The sequence below is a fragment of the Poecilia reticulata genome, linkage group LG13 (assembly GCF_000633615.1).
Source record: "Poecilia reticulata strain Guanapo linkage group LG13, Guppy_female_1.0+MT, whole genome shotgun sequence".
NCBI classification, from domain to species: Eukaryota; Metazoa; Chordata; class Actinopteri; order Cyprinodontiformes; family Poeciliidae; genus Poecilia; species Poecilia reticulata.
The window spans coordinates 15,017,141-15,040,114 of record NC_024343.1 but is presented as its reverse complement, the minus strand read 5'-3'; the positions used below and the strand labels follow the sequence as shown (position 1 = coordinate 15,040,114).

General features: G+C 39.6%; 1 protein-coding gene across 3 annotated transcripts in view; it reads left to right on the top strand.

Moving 5' to 3' along the window:
• limk1a (LIM domain kinase 1a) overlaps positions 1-22,461 on the top strand; it is a 48,384-nt gene extending 25,923 nt beyond the window's left edge. For 2 of the 3 annotated variants that reach the window (XM_008425620.2, XM_008425619.2), the window contains 13 exons: positions 13,360-13,469; positions 14,257-14,472; positions 15,095-15,200; positions 15,338-15,543; positions 15,636-15,822; positions 16,046-16,132; positions 17,366-17,497; positions 17,610-17,669; positions 17,961-18,026; positions 18,314-18,482; positions 18,599-18,654; positions 19,751-19,908; positions 20,651-22,461. In XM_008425620.2, coding sequence (XP_008423842.1) covers positions 13,360-13,469; positions 14,257-14,472; positions 15,095-15,200; positions 15,338-15,543; positions 15,636-15,822; positions 16,046-16,132; positions 17,366-17,497; positions 17,610-17,669; positions 17,961-18,026; positions 18,314-18,482; positions 18,599-18,654; positions 19,751-19,908; positions 20,651-20,819 — 1,722 coding nt within the window. In that variant the 3' untranslated portion in view covers positions 20,820-22,461. Of the gene's footprint in view, positions 1-7,702; positions 8,000-13,359; positions 13,470-14,256; positions 14,473-15,094; positions 15,201-15,337; positions 15,544-15,635; positions 15,823-16,045; positions 16,133-17,365; positions 17,498-17,609; positions 17,670-17,960; positions 18,027-18,313; positions 18,483-18,598; positions 18,655-19,750; positions 19,909-20,650 lie in introns of those variants that run through there. The other variant, XM_008425621.2, reaches the window with a different exon arrangement.
• Positions 22,462-22,974: the final 513 nt, after the last annotated feature.

Sequence of the window (22,974 nt, the reverse complement as noted above, 5' to 3'; positions counted from 1 at the left end):
TACACACAGTTTGCAAAGCATAATCTTTTTTTATGCATAGTCTTTTACAAATATATCCTACAGCTGGAGGTTAGTAATGAGAAAACTGTTACTGGAAAAGTTATTGATATAGATTTAGGCAAATATCTGAAATTTAAAAAAAAGTTGGGAAAAAATAGTTGTGATTTTTCAGTCTGCTTGCATAATGAAACAGATAGGTTCCATGTGATGCTAACACCAAATACAGAGATGCTATCAAATCACAATGTCAGTGTGTGTGATATCAAGACGGTAAAGGACGTAATTGTGGTAAAACATAACATTTCCAGTGTCATGCATTCGCACACTGCTTATCACCAATATAGTTGCTGCTTATCACTAATATATTTGCCCAGCTGCATCTACTCTAACATACTTTAAATCCCACAGCTGGAATATTTTTGGCTTCAGGAGCTGAGATGTTGTAATGATGAGGATATTGTAGTGTCAAGAAGACGGTGTGGAAAATAATGTCAGCTGATTGAGGAAATGATATGCAGAGGCTGTGTTATTAAAATGTGTCCCGACCCAATCTATTTAGTATGAAACGTAAATGATGAGCAGTTTGGCCACCAGCTGATCGGGGGCAGTAAAACATCTTAACATTTGTGGCTCATTTTACATTTTATGGATTCATTGCTGACAAAATGTGACACCAGGAAAAAAAATGTCTGAGCTTTTGTTCTACAAAACGTTTAGTTGAGCTGATGGATTGGTCTGCAAAAGCAAGATTTAATCATTTGTTCACCGATTGGTGTTCGTTTGAAGTGAGTTACAACTTCTGCTTTTCTCTAAATCTTAGTGTGTAGATTAACATTTGCATTACCTTCAGAGAGATTACCCTCTGCAGTGCAATCTCAGTAAAGTGAATGAATTAGGCAGAGAGATTGCTGCTTCCTTCTTCTCCGGTTTATTGCCCCTCTCACTCTGCAGTCACTGATTGACCGCAGCTGCACTTTAACAGATTTGACATCAGTCACTCAATCTGCGCTGCTGAGGCGGCCGTATCGGCTGCATTACCTTGCTGACGCTTTCGCCAAGGTCAGGGCCGCACGGCTGAACTCCTTGGGCTCGGGAGAGAAATAGCCCCGTTTTTAATATTCACTGATGAAACGCAGTTGTCACAGTGAGTAAAAACCACTTCATGACGCAGCGATGAGTCAGTCTGTAGAGACGGAATCCACACACCGTGGTCAGTTAGTTGGAAATGGGCAACAAGGAGCTTTGTTCTCGTTTCAAGTGATTTCATCAAAGCTATTTTTTACTACGTCTGTCAGAGAAACTAAGTGAGGATTTGCATTAATTTTACCTGTTATGTCAGAGTTGTTTGCTTGTGGCAGTGGGGCTTCTGGTGAGGATTAGCACAGCTTCAGAAAACTGTTAGTCATGAACGAGCAGAAATCATATCCGTCATGCATCGGTGTTTCCACTGAAACGCTCGTCTCTTTGCATGCACTAACCTCACTGTAAACACACATTTTAATCTGTTTTAGGTTACAGTCCAGTAAGTATGTTAACTATGTTCCTTTCCCAATCAATCGCTCAGTTGGTAATCAGCGCCTTCCTTAATAAAAATTTTTATTCACTCTGAGATTGATTTACTAATGATTTAATAGAGCAGAAACAAGCAAACAAACAAGTGTAAAGATAAACAATATCGCAATAATTACACATTACTACCAAAAACGAGACGTCGGTGCTTAGGATACTTGACGTTCAAAATATTAATTAAACTCATTGACGTTTAAGGTTATCAAGAGGATTTTGGTGTCTCTGGAGTTTAAGGAAAGTTTCTGATTTCCAATAACTAACAAAAGTCTGAGGAAGAAAAGAAAAAGAGGAAGATGAGGTAAAGATCTCAAAACCATCAGGACCGATTTTTCCAACAGAACTGCAACTAAAGAAAAATGAATGACTTATTTGATTCAACATCTGATTGTTGCCTCAGATGTAGAAGCAGCGATGGTTAATATATGGAGTAAAAACTCATACGACATGTTGGGTAAATAAACAGTTTATTATGGGCAAAATAATAATAAATGCCAATTCTCTGTGAATCAACCATTTGCTTATGGTAGTTTTGAATATTTTAGGATATTTTTGTGTTGGACAATCGCATTGCATTGTGTCGACTGTCTGTTTGCTCAGAATGAGCCTCTTGTTCTCTGCAGTGTCAGCACTGGGTAAATTGGGAGTAATTCAGCCAGAGAAGAGGCTTTCAGTTATTTACAACCTTAGACTGATTGATGTGCTGAGCTCAGAGTTAGCCGATGTAATTCAAGTTCCTCTGCTTTTCCCTCTTTCCTGCTGTCTGTGTCTAATCAGTCACTCAGAAGTAATCAATCTGCAATAATCCAAGATATCTAAATGTTTAGTTCAGAGTCAGGCACTATTAATTCAACAATTTTAATAATATATCAATGTTTTTTGGAAGAAGCATTTCTATTTTTTTTAAATAATCATGTCTATACAGTGTAAATAAAAAGCAGTTTTTTGTTAGGTTAGCAGCTAAACTACTGCTAGTTACTAACTATCTACTGCTTCTGCTGGATTTATTAAGAACCCTCCGTCTAAAAACCCGAACCATAGATTCGTTCACGCCGACTTTACGTGCAGCGGCTCCATTTCCCTCCTGTTCTGCCAGATCGATAACCTTCAACTTAAAAGCTGCATCATATGAGTTTGAAGAAATTTCCTCCGTCGTGCCTCCAGGTAGCATGTGCTTGTTCTAAATGAAAATTGGCACTTTCTTCTTTGATTTCCGATTTTGACTTTCAATAATTCACTTTCTGCTAAAGAACCCCCTGGTGGTGGAAGAAAAAATCCACAGAAAAGCTGCACCGTGTTTATAAACCGCATGGTTCAAAGCGTAGGAAAAAAGTAGCGGCTTATAGTCCGAAAAATAGGGTAAGTATGAAACTTTTCATATATACAGTTTTATATATTTATATATTTAACTGTATCTCATAATGGACGTGAAGCGAAACAAAATTTATGTCCACTTAGTGTAGAGTAAAAACTACTGAATACATAAGAGAGAAAAAACAAGTTATTGCTTATTGTCTCAGCTAAATTTATACCTTCACTGTTATTATTTAGATAGTTACAGCGAATATGACCTTAATCAGGTGTTTGCACATGACCCAAGGTGACCTAAATTAGCAGTTTTCTGTACTTTCCATTGTGATGCTTCACTTTCAGTTACTATCGATCTTTGGAGTTATGCCAGTTTGGGGATTTTTTTCTTTGTTTCACTTTTATTATTGTTTTCTGGTGCAACAAAATGTTCTGTAACAGGAGGAGGAGGAATTCAAGACCTTTCTGCGAAATCACAAGTAGTTGAAAATCATTTGAGGGAACTTTGTGTTTTCTTATGAAACTCCCAAAAGCATGGAGAGCGCTAACATCAGGGAATGCACCTCTTTTACATACAGAGTTATTTTCTGAACATTTTGCAGTAAAATAAAATGGGCTGACATATTAACAAGTGGGGTATAAATGTTAACTTTGTAGCAGTTTTGGGTTGAATCCCAAACCATTGTTTGTCATTGTTGGTACAGAAATAATAGTCAGATGTTTTGCTGAGTCAACATTAAATGGAAAGTCCCAGATCTACATTTGCAGCTCACCAACTCCCACTGAAGCCGTGTGTAACTAGAAATCTTCCTACTGTTTCTGTAAATACCTCCTGGTTGTCTTTGCCCCCAACCGATCACAGAGCCATGTGTTGTTGAGAAATAATTTCTCATCTTTTTTCAAGAGTTGTTGTTTGGGGGGGGGAATGCTGCTCCTTGTGCGATTGCAGGAACTTTTTCAATTGTGCAACATGAGGGATGAATTGTTCCAACATGTTTCCACCTCTGGGAGGCCGGAGGTCCACATCGCATACAGTTGGAGGTGTTCAACCTGCTGGACCTTTTCCATCAATCACACGTCAACTGTATGGATCAGACGCCATAATTTGATCAGTTTTTCCATCCGGTGCTTCAGTCAGAGACCCACATTGACTTCTTATTTCCTCCCGTCGGTGTGGAAACCGTGACGAAAGCGACAGCCGCTGTAGGCTGAAATCCCCCCTGAGGTGTAGCTCTGGGCTGTTCTGGTTTCACTTCTGACCTCAGAAACAACAAACTTGACTATAAACTAACACTTTTGCTTTTTCGACACAGTCTATCACGCAAGTAATTGAATTTGAAGTCATGGATTAGATGGGGGTTTTTTTCTTCTTGGTAAAGAAAATTCAGTAAATTTAAAGAGAAGTGGAACAAACAAGTGACTGCACTCAGTAATACCTGTTTTGCAGCAGTTTTTAAGTCTTGCATCATTGTGTCATGCCAGACAAACGGGAGATCGACCAGCAAAACAAGCATACTGAGGCTTTATCGGAATGAAATAAAGAAAAAACAAACAACAATACTTTGTAGAGTCTATCTCTGCAAAACAAGTGATTTATGAGACCTGAGTCTGCATCGGATTTAAATCACAAAAATCTCCATCCGATGCGATAAAAGGAAGCCAGTAAGTGTGGATCATTTGGGTAAATTATTATTAATGTTGTCACCTCTTTCAGCTGTTTGGTTGTCATGGAAACATACTGTATAGTACACACATTTCTTGTAACACTCACAGAGGTGTGTGTGTTGTCATCTTAAGGATGTGTTGGATTCATTATACTGGGAAATTTGGTGACCATTGATCATTTATGTTGTCACCAACGGACATCTTGGGCACTTTTGGTTAAAATAAAAAGCTTTTTCTGTTTTGATTTTCTTTTCCAGAAATGTTGCTGCACTTCATAACACCTATACATCTTTAGTTAATCACTTGGACTAAATCTTGAAATACCTTTGACTTATAAACACTTAAAGTAAGGAGAAGAAAATCCTTTAGATCCTGCACAATATACTGTTATTAACAGAGTACAAAGTATGGAGATTACCAGGTTTTAGCTAAGATAAGAGACATGAACCTTAAAGTTTAGACTTGGAGTTTAGAAAAAATGGCTTATGAAAATATTTTATCTATAACTCCCCCTGCAGTTCTTAAATTAAATCTAATTTGAGTTTTCCAACCTAACTACTGTTGTAGTCAATAGAAAACTCTCATTGAAAAAGACAAAAGTTAATTATGGCATTCTGATGTTTAGCATAAAACTCAAAATTAATGAGTAAAAACAGAACAAACAGGTTTGTGTAACTTGTCGGGTCTTCCTGATACCAACGCACAAAGTAAAACAGAAAGAAATCAAAAATGCGATTAGCATCTCAGTTGTTTTATGGCTCATGTTTGTTTTAGATAAGATCATTTAGTCAAAACAGGTCCTTCCTGGTAGTAGTGGTTGAGGCTATCGGTTGAGAATTTGATCCCAACTTTATTCTAAATGTTTCCACGTATAAAAATATAAATGCACAACAAAGTTCAATCTTTGTGTGGCTGAAACAGTCAGATTAACTTCACTGGCTGTCCAGCCTTCCCCCGCTGGTGTCTGGATGTGTCAGTCCAGTTTCTGATGCAGCGTCCAGAACCCCCACAGTAACTTAATAATGGTCCAGCCCAGCAGCCTGGACCATCACCTGGACTCTGTCCTGACAACCAGCAGGAAGCACACGGAGTTCATTTGACCTTCTATTAATAACCGCACGCTTCGACACCGAGGACCGGGTCAGAGCCCACTGGCACGCAGGACTTGTTTCATTTCTGTGGTCTGTACAAGTAAAGAAAGAGAAAACCATAATTAATTAGATGTACCGGTACCTTACAGCACTAGTAACTTTGAATGTTTGATTTAATTTCAAAGTATTTAACTCTGCTGAAAACCTAAACATACTTCTTAACTTTTCACCTGTTAGCATTGCATTATATTTTTGTAACCAAAATATTAGTGCTTTTGTGATTGAATTTAACAAAGCTAATAGCTTGCAATGAATATATGCTTTATTTTTTTATTTAATTTGACTTAGCATAACAGAATAAAAGGGGCAACTTTTCCAGCTATTTCTGATTTACTTAGATTTTGCTTTCAGATATATTGTGAGCCCTCAGGTAGGTTGATGGTTTTCTAAGCTTTCTCAAGGTCTTTAGGGTTTTTTGTTTTTTACTTACTTTAGTGGCAAGTGTGCCTTAAAAATGAGAAAAGAGGAGACCAAAATAGAATTGACTAGTTATTAGAATCTATTTTATCTCGATCGACACTCACCAGTGTCCAAATGGAAACTTGGTGATCGGTTATTTTATTAATCCTTAAAAGCATCACACTAAGCACTGGCCTCCACAATCTTCACTGAAGACGCTATTCCCTAAAGAACAGGATCCAAAGTTCACCTTTTTCACCGTTATTAGCTTGCTCTCTTGCATTTAGGCTGCAAGAGAGCAAGAGAGAGCAAAACGTTCAGCCGATGAAAGGAAAACTGGAAGAAAAGTTGCTGTTTTTTTTTTTTTTTAAATCATTTTCAGCCTTCAACCTTTTTATTTTATTAACATACTGGAACTGGAAATATTCATAACTTGATGGAAATCTATATCTGTGTATACATTCCCTGTTTAAAACTCAGAGTGCTATTTTTGTAATGCTCTGCGCTATCCATGCCAAACTCTAAGATAAAATACCAAAGCCAGTTTAAAAAGCTGCAGTTCCTCATGATTCACTGCTGAGTGCAGGAAGACTAGAGAAAATATTCTCATGTCCATTCTTTTAATTTTTTTGTTATTGTAGCTTTTAAACGGAAAGTGCATCTGTTATTTTAACAACAACCTTCAGTGTGTTTTATTGGATTCAGACCAACACAAAGTAGTGCTTAGTTGTGAAAAGCAAATAAAAATTGAATAAAACATAAAATTTTGTTTGTAGATCAACACACATAGAATGCAGACTTATATAGAGCTTTATTATGACACTCAATGACGTTTTATATAAAATCAGTCACTTCCATTCACATGCTGATAGTGAAGCTACTGGGTTGTAGCCACAGTCTGACAGAGAGTGAGTTCAAAGTTCAAAGTTTTGCAAGGTTTTCTACTCTTGTTTTTCTTTAAAGTTGGATGGTTGTATTTATTTAGCAAGTCTTTGAAAATGACAAAAGTAGGCAAGTGGGGGTCAAAAGAAGTCTTGCCAGCTCTCAAAACTATGTGAAAACCAGAAAATTATAAAACACTTTCATAGTTGGATTAAGTTTTTTTTTTTTTTTTGTTAAAAATGGGAGTAATTTGTGTCTCTCAGTTTGATAGTTTTCAGATCTTGTTGGGTCCTGTTGCTGCCTGATGACTCAAACCTGATCTATTGTCATTTGGTTTTGCCTGAATGATTCATGGGGTTGAGAGGCTTAACAAACAACAAAACGCTCTTTTGAAAATGGTCAGATTGTTGATAAGAAAAAAGTAAATGGAAAAAAAACAACAACTAACAAGCAGCCCTAAGAAAACCATTTAAAAAAATCCCACGTAAGTCTCAACATCCCAAACAGATTACAAGAAAATGTGTATTTTTTGAAAGCATGTGAGGAGAGAAGACATTTCTAAAGACAACATCAGGCGGTGTGTGTGTGTGAGAGGAGCGGAGGTGTGTGTGCTGGTAGCATCTGGCTGGCGCATGTACCAAGAGTGGGCGGGGCCAAACAGGAAACGATGAGGTCATTGCAAAAAGTAAGAGGGTAGAGGAAGACGGCGAGGAGAGGGATGGGTGGAAGAGCCTGGAGGAGGGACATTGATTCAGAGATGAGCTAAGCTGGAAAGGCGTGGGCTGCTCCCCCCCCCCGCTCTCTATCTCTCTCTCTCTCTCTCTCTCTCTCTCTCTCTCCGCCTGCAGCTCTGTGACTCCGCTCGGCTTGGCTGCTGCCAGTGTTTTGTTGTGACAGCGGGGAGAAACGCTTTCCTCAGTAGAATGAACTAGAAGAGCGAGGAGGAGACTCCAGCTCTCGCTGACATGGTGGGAGACTTGTTTTTCTGGAGCTTCTGCTGTCTCAGGCTGTGGAGACGGGACAAGAAGGTGAGGACGGTCACTGCTCCCACTTCCTGGGCGCCTTTTGGATCATATGTAGTATTCATGAGCCGGCGAGGAAGCAGGCGGGCAGGCTGACGGAGGTGGGGACGGTCTGCCGGGTCGCTTTCCAGCATGCGTTTTAAAATTTGACGCTGAATTACATCCGCGATGCTGCATTTTGTGGGTCATTTGAAAGTAGGCTACTGTATCGCTCTACAACCACAGTCCTGCTCTATTTTTTTGCTTTTGTTTTATTGCGAACAACTGACGACACATGCCGTCCAGTTTTAGAAGCTGCTCATTCTCAGCTATCTAACGTAAAAGTACAACTCCAAAAAGTGCTTTCGGGGTATTTTTTTTTTTTAATTCGCCACTTGGTGCTTTCTAAGCACAGCGATGTGGTTCCTCATTTTACTACAGTGGATGTAGGATTTGCAGAGCGAGAAGTCAGAATTCATTAGAGCTCGCCAGAGAGGAGGCCTGTTGTGTGTGTGTTACTGTACTGTTTGTGGTGGAAGGGGGTTTCCATTCAGAGAGCATCAATGTGGCTCACTGTCTTCATTCCAGTTGTTTCCCTAAATAATTCCCACATCAGCTTAAACGTGTGAGCAGTGCTCTTGGTAAACTTTGTTTGACCCTCTCTCTGCTCAAACAGTCTTCATCAACAGCTTTCTGCAACATTTTTACCATATTTATGTGAATGCATGCACTATGACATGTTTTTCTTTTCTTGGTATTTGGCTACGCTTTTGCTTTCTTCCAGTGTTAAGCCACATACAGCTCTGTTTTTATTTTTTGAATTAGTGAACGTAGATTAAAAGGAGCAATGATTGAGTTTGCTCTCAAACTGCAGATGAATATATGAGCTAAATTCAGTGTCATTAACATTTGGTGCTAAGGTCAATGCTGTTTATCTCACCAGTACTCTTTCTTCTCTGGAGTTAAGGAGAACAAAAAATACTTTGAAACCGACTGGTTTATTTTTACCCTTGGTTCCCCTTTTTGGGGCAACTTATCTGTTTTTATATAAATAACTGCATGACTTCATTCTTTTTTTAAGGGTTCTCATGTTTGCGGTGTGCTCTGCTTCAGTCTGTTTTCCAATTGCAACATTTAATCCACAAGGAAATTGTGAAATTACATGGGGAATTTGAAGAATGTCACGTTGGAAAGTCTGAAATAAAACTTTACTGAAACGGGAACTGAATGACGCGCTTAGAAACATGACTAATGTAAACAGCAGCTAAGAAATAAAAATAATGCGTTTATGAAATGTATGAATAACGAGGGAAAATCCTGTAAATTAGCTTCATCACCAAATACCTAAATTACTAATAAGTATTGCATGTTATTCAATTTAAAAAGAAATTGACCATGGTACAACGAGGTAGATAATCCAGGATTGGAAACACCAGGAAGGTTGATGGCGTAATATTAAAATAGAAATTAAATTCAAGAAGCAGCTCATAAACAAAGTTTGACTTCAACAACACAAGAAACAAAGAACAAGATGGAAGACGAAATCGATCACAAACCTGAAAAGTGGTTGCAGGTTTGGATATTGTTTAAGATATTTTATTTATTTATCATTTATTTAGTTATGGACAATTACAAATACAGTGGACCTCCAGTTGAATTGTTTAATGCTAAAGCAGTTTTGTTGATTTTCAACACAAGTCCACAGGAAGCTTTTGATGGATCAGAAAACGAAAACAGAAAGTAAAAGAAGTTAAAATCTCAAACAGCAATGTTGGACCCTTAAGCACCCATATAAATTATATTTTAACAACAAGTCCTTCTGTCTTTGAGCTGTTTTTGACTTTTGCATTTTCCATTTTTCCCAGTTTACCAGAAATTCACGTAAGAAAATTCTGTAATGTTATAAAACTTTGATTTACAGCTTTCAGTAGTTAATATGCCATCATAAAGACCTCAGAATAATGTTTAAGGAATCGGCTAATTTCATGAATCCTTACAAACTAAGAAAACTTTTGTGCCAAAAAGTTTCTTTGGAAACCAAAAACTGGTGATTTAATGCACCTTTCAACACCTTCACTGTTTTTCTACTCGATTAGAAAACTGCAGTCGACTGCTCAAGTATCGCTGGATTCTTGTAAAATGATCACAAATGTAATAATTTCTTTTATGCTCATGGACAAAACCATTAAAATGTTTTAAAATTGGACCGGTGCTTTAACTTTGTAGCCTTTAATGGAGTTCATTTTCTATGGATGTTTGGATTGGTGGTAAAACAACACCGTTAATTTAACTTAAAACGAAATGTAGGAATTATTTTAAACTTAAATATTATTTATGGTTTTCTTTTATGTACAGTTGTAATTTTGGCAGCTGAACCAGTTAGAATGGACAAAATCCATGTTGCCGAATTTGTGTTTCAAACCTCCATTAACAAATCGATTGAAGTTACTTTGGACTTGATGAAAAGAAAATAATCCAATGGCTTTCTCAGAATTTATGCTACTTTAACGTGAATATTTAAAAACTCCCAAAAAATTATTTTATTTGACGGTTGTGTTTTTTAACATTTCTCATAATGCTTATTTGTGCAATTATTAAAGTAAACTCTTTATAGGAGCTTTTTTTTGTTATTAAATTTATCAGAATGAGAAATCCCATCAACAAACAGCATTTTGTCAAAAGGTTTAGTAAAGATATGTAAAGGTTAATTGCAAATTAAACTCAAACAATGCGAAATTAATTTGTGTTTTGTGTGCATCGTGGAAAGTAACCAGCAAGTCCAGGCCTTATAAAAATATTAAAATCTGTTCTTTTTTTCCTAGCACAAGTCTGACCAGTTAAATCTCTAAGGAGAATAAAGTTCAACACCAGTAACTGTTTCTGTCTAATTAAATATCTTGAAAAACATTTCTGACTATTAGTTGATGCAAAGGTTGTAAAAAAAAAAAAAAAGGTGTTTAGTTCACAGTAATAAAGTCGATTTGAATGCAAAACCCCCCTCTGATTTTACAAATTAGCCTTTCTTTAAAAAAAAAATCCATTTCACCCTTAAGGTTATTAATTTGTGGTAAAAATGTATAAAGATGGCCTTATTGTGCAACAGTGTGAAACGTTTAGTCGTGCACCATGTGGACTCACAGGACCAGGGGGGAAAACCAGAACAGTCTCTGGTTTGTTGTTGGAGGCAAATGGAGGTAAAATGAAGAACCACAGTCAGAAGCGTGATGATGAGCTCATCCCCAGTAGATCCACCACAGACACAACACACACGCAAAGACGGCAACATCCGGAGGAACCAGACGTGATGACTGTTTGAAGACAGATTCTGATCGCGTGGTTGAAATTCGTTTTATTTTAATTAAAATATGTGAGTCCTCTTTATCTGCCTGCTTTGCAGAGGAAGGATGTGTTTTATGGGAAGGGAGCAGCTGTCTGTCTTTAAATGGGTGTGTGTGCCCACATGGCAGACAAATGGCAGCCTTAGTGACAGGCCGAGTCGAGCCGACACCCTCGACGTCTCCGTCCAGCTGTCCTCTCTTCCTCTCCCCTCCTTCTTTACAGGCCTGCACCTAAAGTGACACAGTCACAGAGAGGAAACCCACATACATCCATAAACAAATGGGACACCTAAAATAATGAATGGAAAGTTGTTTTTCTTCTTCTTCTTTTGCGTTCAGATCTCAGATATCGCACATGGGTCAGACTCAGGCTCTGTTTTATGAATTTATTAGATTTCTGTTTCATGTTCATATAAGTTGGTTACTCTGTCTCTTCTGTGTTTTGAGGTAGATAAAAAAGAAATGCTTCACGTCAGGTTGTTCTTGTGTTAAGGTCACATGGTGCTTTATTACCACTGCGTTTTTTTTAGAGGGAGTATTTATTAAAAAACACTTTGTTTCTGTGAAGCCTGTGAGTTTTCAGCTTGTGTTGACCCTTTTCTGTCCACTTCTGGTATCATTTCTGCTTTGGAGGAGCAGATGTTGCTTCTTTTTCTTAGAATTTATTTTTTATGTTTTATGTATATTCTAGTTACTAAATTAGTTGCTGATTATTTCAATAATTGATTTCTGCAATTAATTGTTTCATCCCTAGTTTTGTACTTATCAGGTCAAAGTGTCTTTTTGCAAAAAGCCATACTGTGTGCGCTAGAGAAAGGAGTCGATAGTTTTGTAGTTAAATAGGATTTAATTTCATATCATAACAAAGACAAAACCACAACAGCTTAAACATCGAACATTAGCACAAGCAACAGAGTTAGCATTATTATTATTAACATTGTTTCTGTATTTTTGTAAGGAAGAGCAAGCAAAAAATGAATCAATTATGATCAGTCAGTTTCTCAGAGTATCTCTATTTATTTGTTAAATGCTTTAATTTAAGGTTTTATTTCTTCAGGACACAGTTGGGGTGAATTCAAACTGGCTGTTGTGACCTTTGTGTGTTTTTTTTTTCTGCAGAAAAGCTACATCCACAACATGTAGGGTAATTAGATGGATTTAACCTCATTATCTTGTATGCAGAGCTCCCTTGTTAGTCTTTCTTTACATCATTAGCAATGCAGATCATCGCAGTTGATGAGATCTGTTGAAGAAAAATCTGCCTCTGAAGGCAAAAACTGAGCGCAGCCTCGAGGGAGGAAACGGCTCAACCTTTGGCGCTGACCACTGTTGCTCATGTTTAACCATGGGTCCTCATTAAGTGTTTGAGTGGATGCGTTATTTGCATCAACGGGCGACTGATTTACCTGAGAGACTTGAAGGAGGTCGTTGGCATTATGTGTAGGAACGAGCCGTTTATTCAGTGGTTTCAATCCAAGAGTCAGCAAGAAGTTGCAGGCTTATTTAAAAAGATGCTTAGTAAGTTGTTGTTTTTTGTTTTTTTTAAGGAATGTTTTAAATAAATGAATGTTATAAACAGTTATTGTACTGCAGAAGGTAGTACTTTAAGTGCTTGTTTTCTCCCCAACACTGCAGTTAAAGACGTGTTTGATTATTTTAGCTGTTTTCTGTGTGGAGAACAATCAGAGCTGTGAGCCCCCAGCAGAGCACATCTGTCGGCGTGAATTATTTCCTCTTGCCCTGCTCTGTTTTTATAGCAGTAATTCAATTCCACTTCTTGTTTACAAAACTGCCCCCAGCTGCCGCAGACATCTGGCTGCCGCAAACTCGATCTCGGATCTTGCAGCTCCGCTTTAACCCCGGTGACCGGACCTCACCCCACTTCCCAGGCCGGCTGTAAAAACCTCATGTAGCTCGTAACCCGCCCGGCTCTTAGAAGCTTTTCTTGTCATTAACTTGCTTTTTATTTGATCAGAGAAACAAGCACCTTGAATAGTTTGATCATACATTTTCCTTTGTATGATGTTTTTTTTTTTTCTCCCCCTCCAGGTTGCAGGAGAACAGAAGTATCACCCAGAATGCTTCAGCTGTCTGAACTGCAGGGCATTTATCGGTGATGGAGACACATACGCGCTTGTGGAGAGATCCAAACTGTACTGGTGAGCATCCACCACATCCTGCTGTATTTAAAACCTAAACCTTCAAGTGTCAAAATGCTTTTAAATCATATTGTTCAATGCACATCAGAGGCCAAACGTTGTGAGCGTCGTAATTCTGTCTACGTTTTGTATATTTGCTCAAAGCTGCGTTAGCAGCAGGGATGTTTGAGTGTGACTGTCACAAGACGCACTCCTTCAAGCAGATGATTGAAAATGAAGCTCCCAAAAGCTTCAGTCGCTTCATCACAACGGCATCTCGCCTCACAGGGAGACACTTTTACCTTGAGTCATGACCAAGAAAAGAAAAAAAAGTCATTCAGCAAGTAACACAACATCTGTGATCTCATCATTACTGAGTCATCCTGAGATCAAATGAGGCCAATAGTTTCTACCAACATCCAGTTTCAACAGCCGCTTTGTTAAACAGGTTTTCTGCAATTTAAGTTGAAAATGAAATTACATACGGAGCAATGAATGTGGATCATAAATTACTCTGTAATCATAAATTAGGTTAAGACACAGAACTGATTCCCTCGTAGGTAAATTCCCAGCACATTTTGAAACCAAGTTGCTCACGTTGAAGGTCAGCCTCCACACAATGACTGCACAGTGAGCGCCATGTGCTGGAGCTGGATCTCATCATCAGCAACATGTGATGTTTAAAGAACAGATGCAACGAGATGCTCTGCTTTCTCTCACATGGTTCCTCGCACCCTGCAGAGCCGCTTTGCTCAAACCTTCGATCACATTCCCCCTCCCCGTCTCTCTCTCTCTCTTCTGACTGCAGCGGTCACTGTTACTACCAGACCATCGTGACGCCCGTGTCGCTGCCGGACTCGCCACACTCCCGGATCCCGCACACCGTCACGCTCGTGTCCATCCCTGCCTCATGCGAGGGCAACAACGGATGCAGAGGGCGAGGCTTTTCTGTGGCGATTGACCAGCCGCTCAGCCCCGCCAACGGCTTCAACCCGGAGCACGGACGCACCGTCAGGGTGTCCCAGTGAGTGTCAACGGGTTTTATATTTCATTTATTTTTACTCTTTTCTTTACAGAAAGAATGAAAATTTAAATACATTTTTAAAAAATCATCATTTTCCGTACTTTCTAAGGCGTTTTACTGTTAAAACCAAATATTTTAATGTACTTTATATGTGATGAACCAGCATAATGTAGCATGTTACTACACAGTGGAATGGAAATCGTCCATATTGTGTTTTAGAAATAAAATTATTTTACTCAAGTACTCTTAAATACCACCCACAATGATAAAATCCCCTCAAAAATCAGATAAATTTAAGAAAGAGTTAATGTGTGTGACACAAACACCTGTGAAAGTATCTGTTGGAGGATGACATCACCTGAACACGCAGTCAGAACTGCATCTGAAAGGTTTTGATGCAAACAGGCTCATGCTAGAAAGTCCTAATTAAACACTGAAGATTGCTGATGAGACGCTCTATATTTACGTCTCTACATGTGCAAGTCTGGTAAAGCAAGCTCTAGAGTTCTGCATCTCTCAACTGCAGAAAAACATTTTCTTTCTGCTTCTCACTTTGCTCCGTGTTGGCTCTATCCTTTTGTTTAAATGTGCTTATTGTTTTGTTTTCTCGCGTTAACTTCAGAGTGGATCCTGACTGCATCAGCCCAGACGTAAAAAACTCCATCCATGTTGGGGACAAGATCCTGGAAATCAATGGGACACCCATTCACAACGTTCCTCTGGATGAGGTAGAAACCGCCTTCAGGATCTTCCCTCTCACATGCTGCAGCTGTTTCAGTGAAAAGAGAGCCGGGTTATACTTTCTAGCGTTCGCCCGGTCCGCTCTGAAGTTTGGTCTTCATGTGAACCTTCTCTTCTTCTCTAGATCGACCTGCTCATCCAGGAGACCAGCCGGCTGCTGCAGCTCACCATCGAACATGACCCTCACGCTCAAGAGGGGGGCTCCTCGGAGGCCGAGGATCAGGTGGACGGCTGCCTGTCCACCCCGGTGTCGGACGGCCCCACCCCCACCCTGCCGATCGCCCAGGCCCCCAACCCTGACATCAGCAACCTGAAATCACGCATAATCACGTAAGAAGAGCTGTTTTTAAAAAAATAAGTACAAATTATGCAACTGCAGTGTGGACTGCAGTCAGATCGTCTTTATCTCTTGTCCCTTCCAGGCGGAGCTACAGCATTGATAAGTCACCGGGCTCCAGCAACGCAGCATCGCCCGTCTCACACAGGAAGGACATCAATCGGTCGGAGTCTCTCCGGGTCGTCTCTAATCGGACTCACCGCATCTTCCGCCCGTCTGACCTCATCCACGGAGAAGTCCTCGGAAAGGGATGCTTCGGACAAGCCATAAAGGTAACCCTGCTTATATGTGGTCATACCTAGAGCCTCCAGAAGGTGGAGGCATTGAGAGAAGCTGGTCGGAATCTCAAAGCAGGAAGGAAAGACGTTGGTTTTAACACTTCGTGGACATTTTTTCAGTTCTCGTGTCGTCATACAGATGAACGAACTCTTTACAGTTGATGCTCTCCCTTCCTGTCGCTCATCTCTGCCTGCACATTTCTGTGTCACGTTGCAGGTGACCCACAAGGAAACGGGGGAGGTGATGGTGATGAAGGAGTTGATTCGTTTTGACGACGAAACACAGAGAACATTCCTGAAAGAGGTGAGTGCAGAGCTTGCAGGCAGCTTAGGGGTTTAATGTAGATGTTTCAGTATGTTCACAATTAGCTTGAGCACAACTTTTACAGCAACAGATTGCTGGTCAGAAGTAGCAACAAGGTGGAATTTCAGGGAATAAGCGACGCCTTACATGACCTCTGGTTAAGTTTAAGAGGAGTGCTGGCGTTCTCTTCTCCGACAAATGACAAATCTTTTCCCTCCCACACAAAACCTTAAAGCCTCCCTAGACTCTTAATTCATGTTTAATTATAACAGAGGACAAACATTTCATAAAACTAATGTGTTGTGTCTTTACTAAAATTAAAATTAAATGCCCTTTAATATGGCCAACAAAAAGTATGTTATTCACCTTATTGGGATTTAATCTGGTAAAACAGCATAAAGTACCACATTGTTGTAAAGTTAAAGTAAAGTTCTTATCTAAAGAACTGGTTATGGACTTATTTAGTCCCGTTACATTAATACACAGATGAATTTGCTTCAATCTACACCGACTCCTTGTGGTTCCAGTCGTCTGATTGGAAATTAAAAACATCTACCCCACAATGTTTCAAATTTAATTTGTAACATATTTTTTCCTTTGAAAACCACGCCTCATTACTCTTCCACTAATATGGGTTTCTCACATAAATTGTGAGTTGACATGACAAAATAGAAAATGTTTAAACAGTACGGAGACTTCATTGTGTCTGTGTCCATTATGCTTATTTAAATAGCAAGCAGACATCCAAGACCTCAGGTTACAATCTGAATTTATCCTTCTGCTTAGTATTTCATCCTCAGTATTGAAGCCTCAACACCTGTTTACCAGTGTTTCTGTGTATTTATGTGTGTGGTCGCAGCTTTTAGTAAGCGCTTGCTTTGTAATTTCCCCTCCAAGTCTCACATTACCGGGTCTCTTTTAATCTTGCTTGGAACAGGAAGACAAATGCTTGGTGTAATTGTAGCCCTAACCTCTCAAGCAGTAACGGTGTCCAGTCTGGGCAGGCTGCGGTTGTGGCACCATTTGTAGCATCCTAATCAGTTTATAGCTACATTGAATGTGATTAAATGAACAAAAATGTTTCCCGTACTCAAATCTTAGCTTGCCTTTTGCTTTGGATGTTTATCATCCCGCGTAACATTACATAAAATGATTCAGGCCGACATTACTGTTGACGTTTGACTTTTATTTTTGCTCCATAACTGAAGTGACTGTTTGTTTATCCATCCTCAGGTGAAGGTGATGCGCTGCCTGGATCACCCCAACGTGCTCAAGTTCATCGGAGTCCTGTACAAAGACAAGAGACTCAACTTCATCGCAGAGTACATAAAGGGAGGAACCCTGAGGGAAATAATCAAGAAGATGGTAAGAATGACATGGGATAATGTGTGAGTTGTAATGAAATTAAATGGTTTTCTCACCCTTAACAGTTTTGTCTGCTGAAACCTTAAAATTTAAGTGCGATTTCTATTTGCAGGACAGTAACTTTCCCTGGAACCAGAGGGTCAGTTTTGCGAAGGACATTGCTGCTGGAATGGTGAGTTCAGAAACTGAGACTCAATCCGAGTCCAGCAGCAGCACAAGGTGCAATTACCGCTGCTGCCGCCCTCTAGTGGTCAACTTAGAGCAATACAAGCCTTGTGTAAATCGTTCCTGTACCCCTCAGTAAAAGTGTTCAGAAGCAAACAAACGTCAACCTTTTTTTGTTTTGTTTTTCCTCAGAATGAGTTTAACTTAATTTTACTTTTCTGCTTTGAGGCAGCTTTTGATTACCCAGTTTAATAAATTAATTTTATTTTCCCTCTCCTCTGTTTTATCTGTCTCTTAGGCATATTTGCATTCAATGAACATAATCCACCGGGACCTGAACTCGCACAACTGTCTAGTCCGAGAGGTAAGGAACTTTTCCTCCACTCAAACATGTCTGTGCTTACGCACCTTTATTGTTTAAGTGTGTTAATATTTTGTGCACTCATCTTTTTCCATGCTGAAAAACCATTTAAAATGTACAGATTCATTTTGCTTGACCTAACAGAAGAAAACATTATACATAAAGAAAGACATGTCTGAAAACCTTGAGTTAAAAAATTCCAAACACTTTGCTAAAGCACAATATTTTTAAGCTTATATCTTGACTATCACACTTATTGACAGCACTTTTTGGAATATCTGCTCGTTTAGGACCACACCGTGGTGGTGGCAGACTTCGGCCTGGCTCGGCTCATGGTGGACGATAAATGTGAAAATAAGCTGACACAGGGAAAACTGTCGGGCCTGAAGAAGCCCGACCGCAGGAAGAGGTACACGGTGGTGGGAAACCCCTACTGGATGGCTCCGGAGATGATCCACGGTATGACGTACACCAGAACATGTGGCAATCTAAATAATCCTGACTTTCTCTGTGCCCTTTTCCTGCTGATCTATGCTAGTAATTTATATACTAACATTATTTTATGTCCTGTTTAGGCAAAAGCTACGATGAGAGAGTGGACATCTTTTCCTTTGGTATTATGCTATGTGAGGTAAGTAGCTGTTTAGCCAGCATAAAGTATCTCATCGTCTAAGCATAAATACGTTTATCTGCATGTTTGGGATAAATAACCTTTCCCTGCCAGCCAAAAGATGCATCGGTTTAAAAAAGATAATCTCCTCGTCCAACATTTAGGATCAGAATGCGACATCCTTGCAATGAACCTGACTTTTAAGGCAAAGTGTTTCAAACGGAGGCTTTAAAGCAGACAGGGGAACCACCCTGCTGATAAAAGGAGATGTGATTGATGCTTTTTAATAGCCTGTCCAGTGGCTGGCAGCTCCAACCGAGCGCTGCTGTGTTTGGCTGACTTTTTCCAGACCCTTTAAAAATAAAAAGTTATTTTGCCTCCGAGCATGTACCTACCAGAAGCTGTGGTCCGCCACTGCCGTAGGACGACTGCAAACCGTTCCGTCCTTCTGCACAGGAAGGAAGGGTTGTCCATGGATGCAGTAATTAGAGGCGGTACCGAGTGCACTGAGGGTAACCACGCTGCCCCGGTAGAGGGCCTCATTTTAGTCGATGTCCGGCAGTAGAGTTTGCAAAATGTGAGGCCTAGCAGAAAGTTTTATTCATCTTTTTTTTCCTTTTTTTTGTGTCTATTCTGCTTGAAAATCTGCCATTTTGGCGACTTCTGATGGATTTTGTCCACATTTCAAACTCATTAAATGCAATTTCCATTTCATTTTATGAGGGAATAGTTTCACTCTGCCAAATTTCGACGTCTCTAGAAGCGGAATACATTTTTTCCAGCAGCCCTTCTGAGTTATTGGACGGGAGCCTGGACGCACATCATCCTCCTGCTCCTATGATTTGGGCTCATGGGTTTAGTTAAGTCAGTCAGAGGCCCCAGACTACGACTTCTCCAGATGGACGGCATTTTTCACTGACTGTGTGAGGGATTAGTGAGCCGTAGAGCAAAGCCGTCCTCGTGTGGCGACTGACGGACAGATTGTTGTGGTCTGGCGGGAGCAGTCTGCTTTAGCTGGGAAGGATTTACTGGTTTCCAGTAGAAACTCTTCAGACACCTCCATCTTCAAATCTTCTCACTCGTGTTTTTAACCTTTTCCCTGTTTTGCCCTCTGCAGGTCATTGGTCGGGTCAACGCAGATCCAGATTACCTCCCCAGAGCGATGGACTTTGGGCTGAACATTTCTGGTTTCCTGGAGAACTACTATCCTCCCAATTGTCCCCCTGCCTTCTTTCCTATTGCTGCTTTGTGCTGTGACCTCGATGCAGACAAAAGGTCAGAAATCTCCCAAAAAATGTGCACTGAAATCAGACTTAAAAATATTTCATTACCTGGGTTTTTGTCTTATTGGAAAAGTTTTTGTCCTGTTTTTACAACCTTTTCAAATTTGTCGCTAGAGGTTAAATTGATTTCATTGTCCAAAAGCAATAGATACGCAAGAATTACAAATTGGATATCCAAGAACTAAAAGGTTATAGCTTTATGAACTCAGCTTTAATTCATAAATTGAAGATTTGTATGGTGATTTGTCGAATGAAGAGGAGAAAGTTAAAAGAAATGTAGCTGGACGCAGTAAGTTTAAGACCCGTCCATACCTGCAATTTACCACACATGAGAATATGAAGATGTAACCAGCATTGTTACTCTGATACTCACCAGCAATAGCGACTTCCTCATCTCCCAGTGAGATGAGGAAGTCATCTCACTGTCATTTGAAAAAATCTCACTTTGTTTTGAGATTATTCAAAACAAAGTGAATGGAAGCAGCTGAAAATCTCATCTTCTTGGTCTAAATGTTCCTTTCTGCTCGCAAAATCTGCTCTTTTGATTTTTTAAAGTTATATATCTGTTAAATACAATATTTGCTTTTAAGTGACAACATCTACAGCATCACTGAACTCTGATTTCTAAAACTATTTAGACAGAGGAATAAAAACAGTTAGAAAATTCTGGGTGAGAAGGGCTTTTGATGATGAATCCAAAGGTAATTTTTCCTCGTGCCCTTTGAACTTTACAGACCTGCATTCTCTAAACTGGAGGAGTGGCTGGAGAACCTCAAGATGCACTTGGACATTGGTCTGCCGCTGATGTCCGAACTGGACCAGTTGCACAAGGCCTTCTGGGAGCACCACAGCATCCCGCGCCCTGAGAACGGCCTGCACACTCATCCGGAGCAACCCGAGTGAAGCGCCGCGAGAGGAGTGGCAACGCTGGAGTTGACCCCTCAGGAGACGGTGACCCCACCCACCTCGGGTGGCAGAACGCTGCTGGAGGAGACTTTCTAATAACCCGTCACAACTGAAGCAGACGATACCGGTTTTAGCTGGCGCAAGCCGGATGAAAAGACTCAGGGGGAAAATATAAATTTGAAAAGCCACCAGTGTGTGATGCCTGCACATACACACAAACCCATTCTCACTGCAGCTACTTCTGAAGCTAAAGTAAAATATATCATATGCAATCAGAAATTTCATGTAACGCTTTAATCGCATACATTTAGCAGAAGTGATCCCACTAGAGAATACTTACTGTGCTTTTTACTGTAGTGTGTAACTTCACATGCAAAACATAGCAGCAAGCCTTCAGCCACGTCACTTCACGTCTCCAGACTGCATGGTGCAGTTTGTGTCTGCAAACATTTGCTGCGTTTGGTTTTCTTTTGGATCTCGGAACAGAACTTATTAGAGATGCAAGCAAAAGGCAACGACCTCCCAGTGTCTGAGGGACAGTTTTGTAGACCTTCTTGTACAAGTGAAGTGAAACTTTTCAAGCTTTAAGTATCCAATTGACAAATGCATGGCTGTAAATAACGCTGCCAGGTCAATTCCCGCTTCAGTGTGCCCCTCTAACCCTATTCAGTCATGAACCACTTGGAGTTGCTCGTCTCTCCTGTTTATACGTAGCACTGAATTTATGGTAAGGTACCCGTCCTACATTTGGTACGTCTTCTCTCCGTTTAGAGAGTTCTTAGCGCATCCCATTCACACTAACACTCAAATACATTATGTGTACATCAGCGGCAACTTTGTAAATGTTTTAAATATTGTAAATGTACAGACATATTTTATATACGTACGTTACATTGCCATATTTTTATTGGCTGGAGGTGTCACTGCAGTTGAAACGGCATGGCAAAAATATGAATTTTTTTAATTTACGTGTTGTCACTGTGTCAGGGTAAATGCTTCGAGACCATCTTCAAACACTTAAAAACCTCTGCTAAAAATTATTTTAAAACAACAAAAAACAACCTGAGAACCAATTCTGGTAAATGTACGCATTCACTTTTCAACCCTTCTGCAATTAAATCAAACATTGCAGCTACAGTGCCTCGATGAGTATTTATACCATAAACTTTTTCACAATTTGTCGCTTTAGTTTGGAAGGATTTACTGGTTCCCAGTAGAAAGGCTTCAGAACCATAAACTTTAATGTATTTTATTGGGATTTTAAGTTGATGGACTAATTGGACAACAGTTTTTACCAACTTTGCGCATTTACCGACTGAGATCTTTACCCATTTTTCTTTGCACAAAAGCTCAAAATCAGCCAGATTACAAATCAAGTATTCAATTCATTTCAAAATGCTATAAGAATCCCAGAGAAAAAGATATTAAATAGATCAAAATTTTATAGCTATCATCAAGTTTCTCAATTGGGTTTAGGTCTGGACTTTGACTTGTAACACATGATAGGGCTGCAGCTTTGACTTTACGTGTAAGGAAGTTGTGCCGCTGAAATCCTCCACTTTTTATGAACCTCTCCCAAAAAAGTCCCAATTTAAAACATTAAAGTTTCTGTTTGTATTCTGACAAAGTATGAAAAAAACTTAAGGGGTGTAAATATGTTTATAAGGCACTGTACATTTTCTGATCATCTCTATTCCCCACACTGGAAAAATAACTAATAATCCATGCTCTCATTTCTGATGTACTGTATCATAGTGAAGGTGTTACATCACCAGGTACTGCCTCATCATGTCAGCTGTCTGTCCATGTTCCCATCTGTCCTCCTGAGGATCGACCCCTCTGTCTGTTTACATATAAGATGTGCTGTAAATATCTCTGTGTTTATATACGCGTCTCTCTCCTCAGAAATAATCTCCAGCACTGTAAGATTTCTGCGGCACCTTCTAACAAACCGTCTCTCTGTCTTTATTCTGCGAATTTTTTAGTTTCTTTTAAATTCGCTGCATGATGTGTAGTGGCCAGGTCTTCTCCACTTTTACTCCAAGCTACTTTAGTCTATAAACATTGGTTTTTTTTTTGTTTGTTTTTTTTAAATAAAATACAAATTTGGAGTAAAAGATTTAAAAGCAAGAAAAGCAGGGCTGAGTAGAAA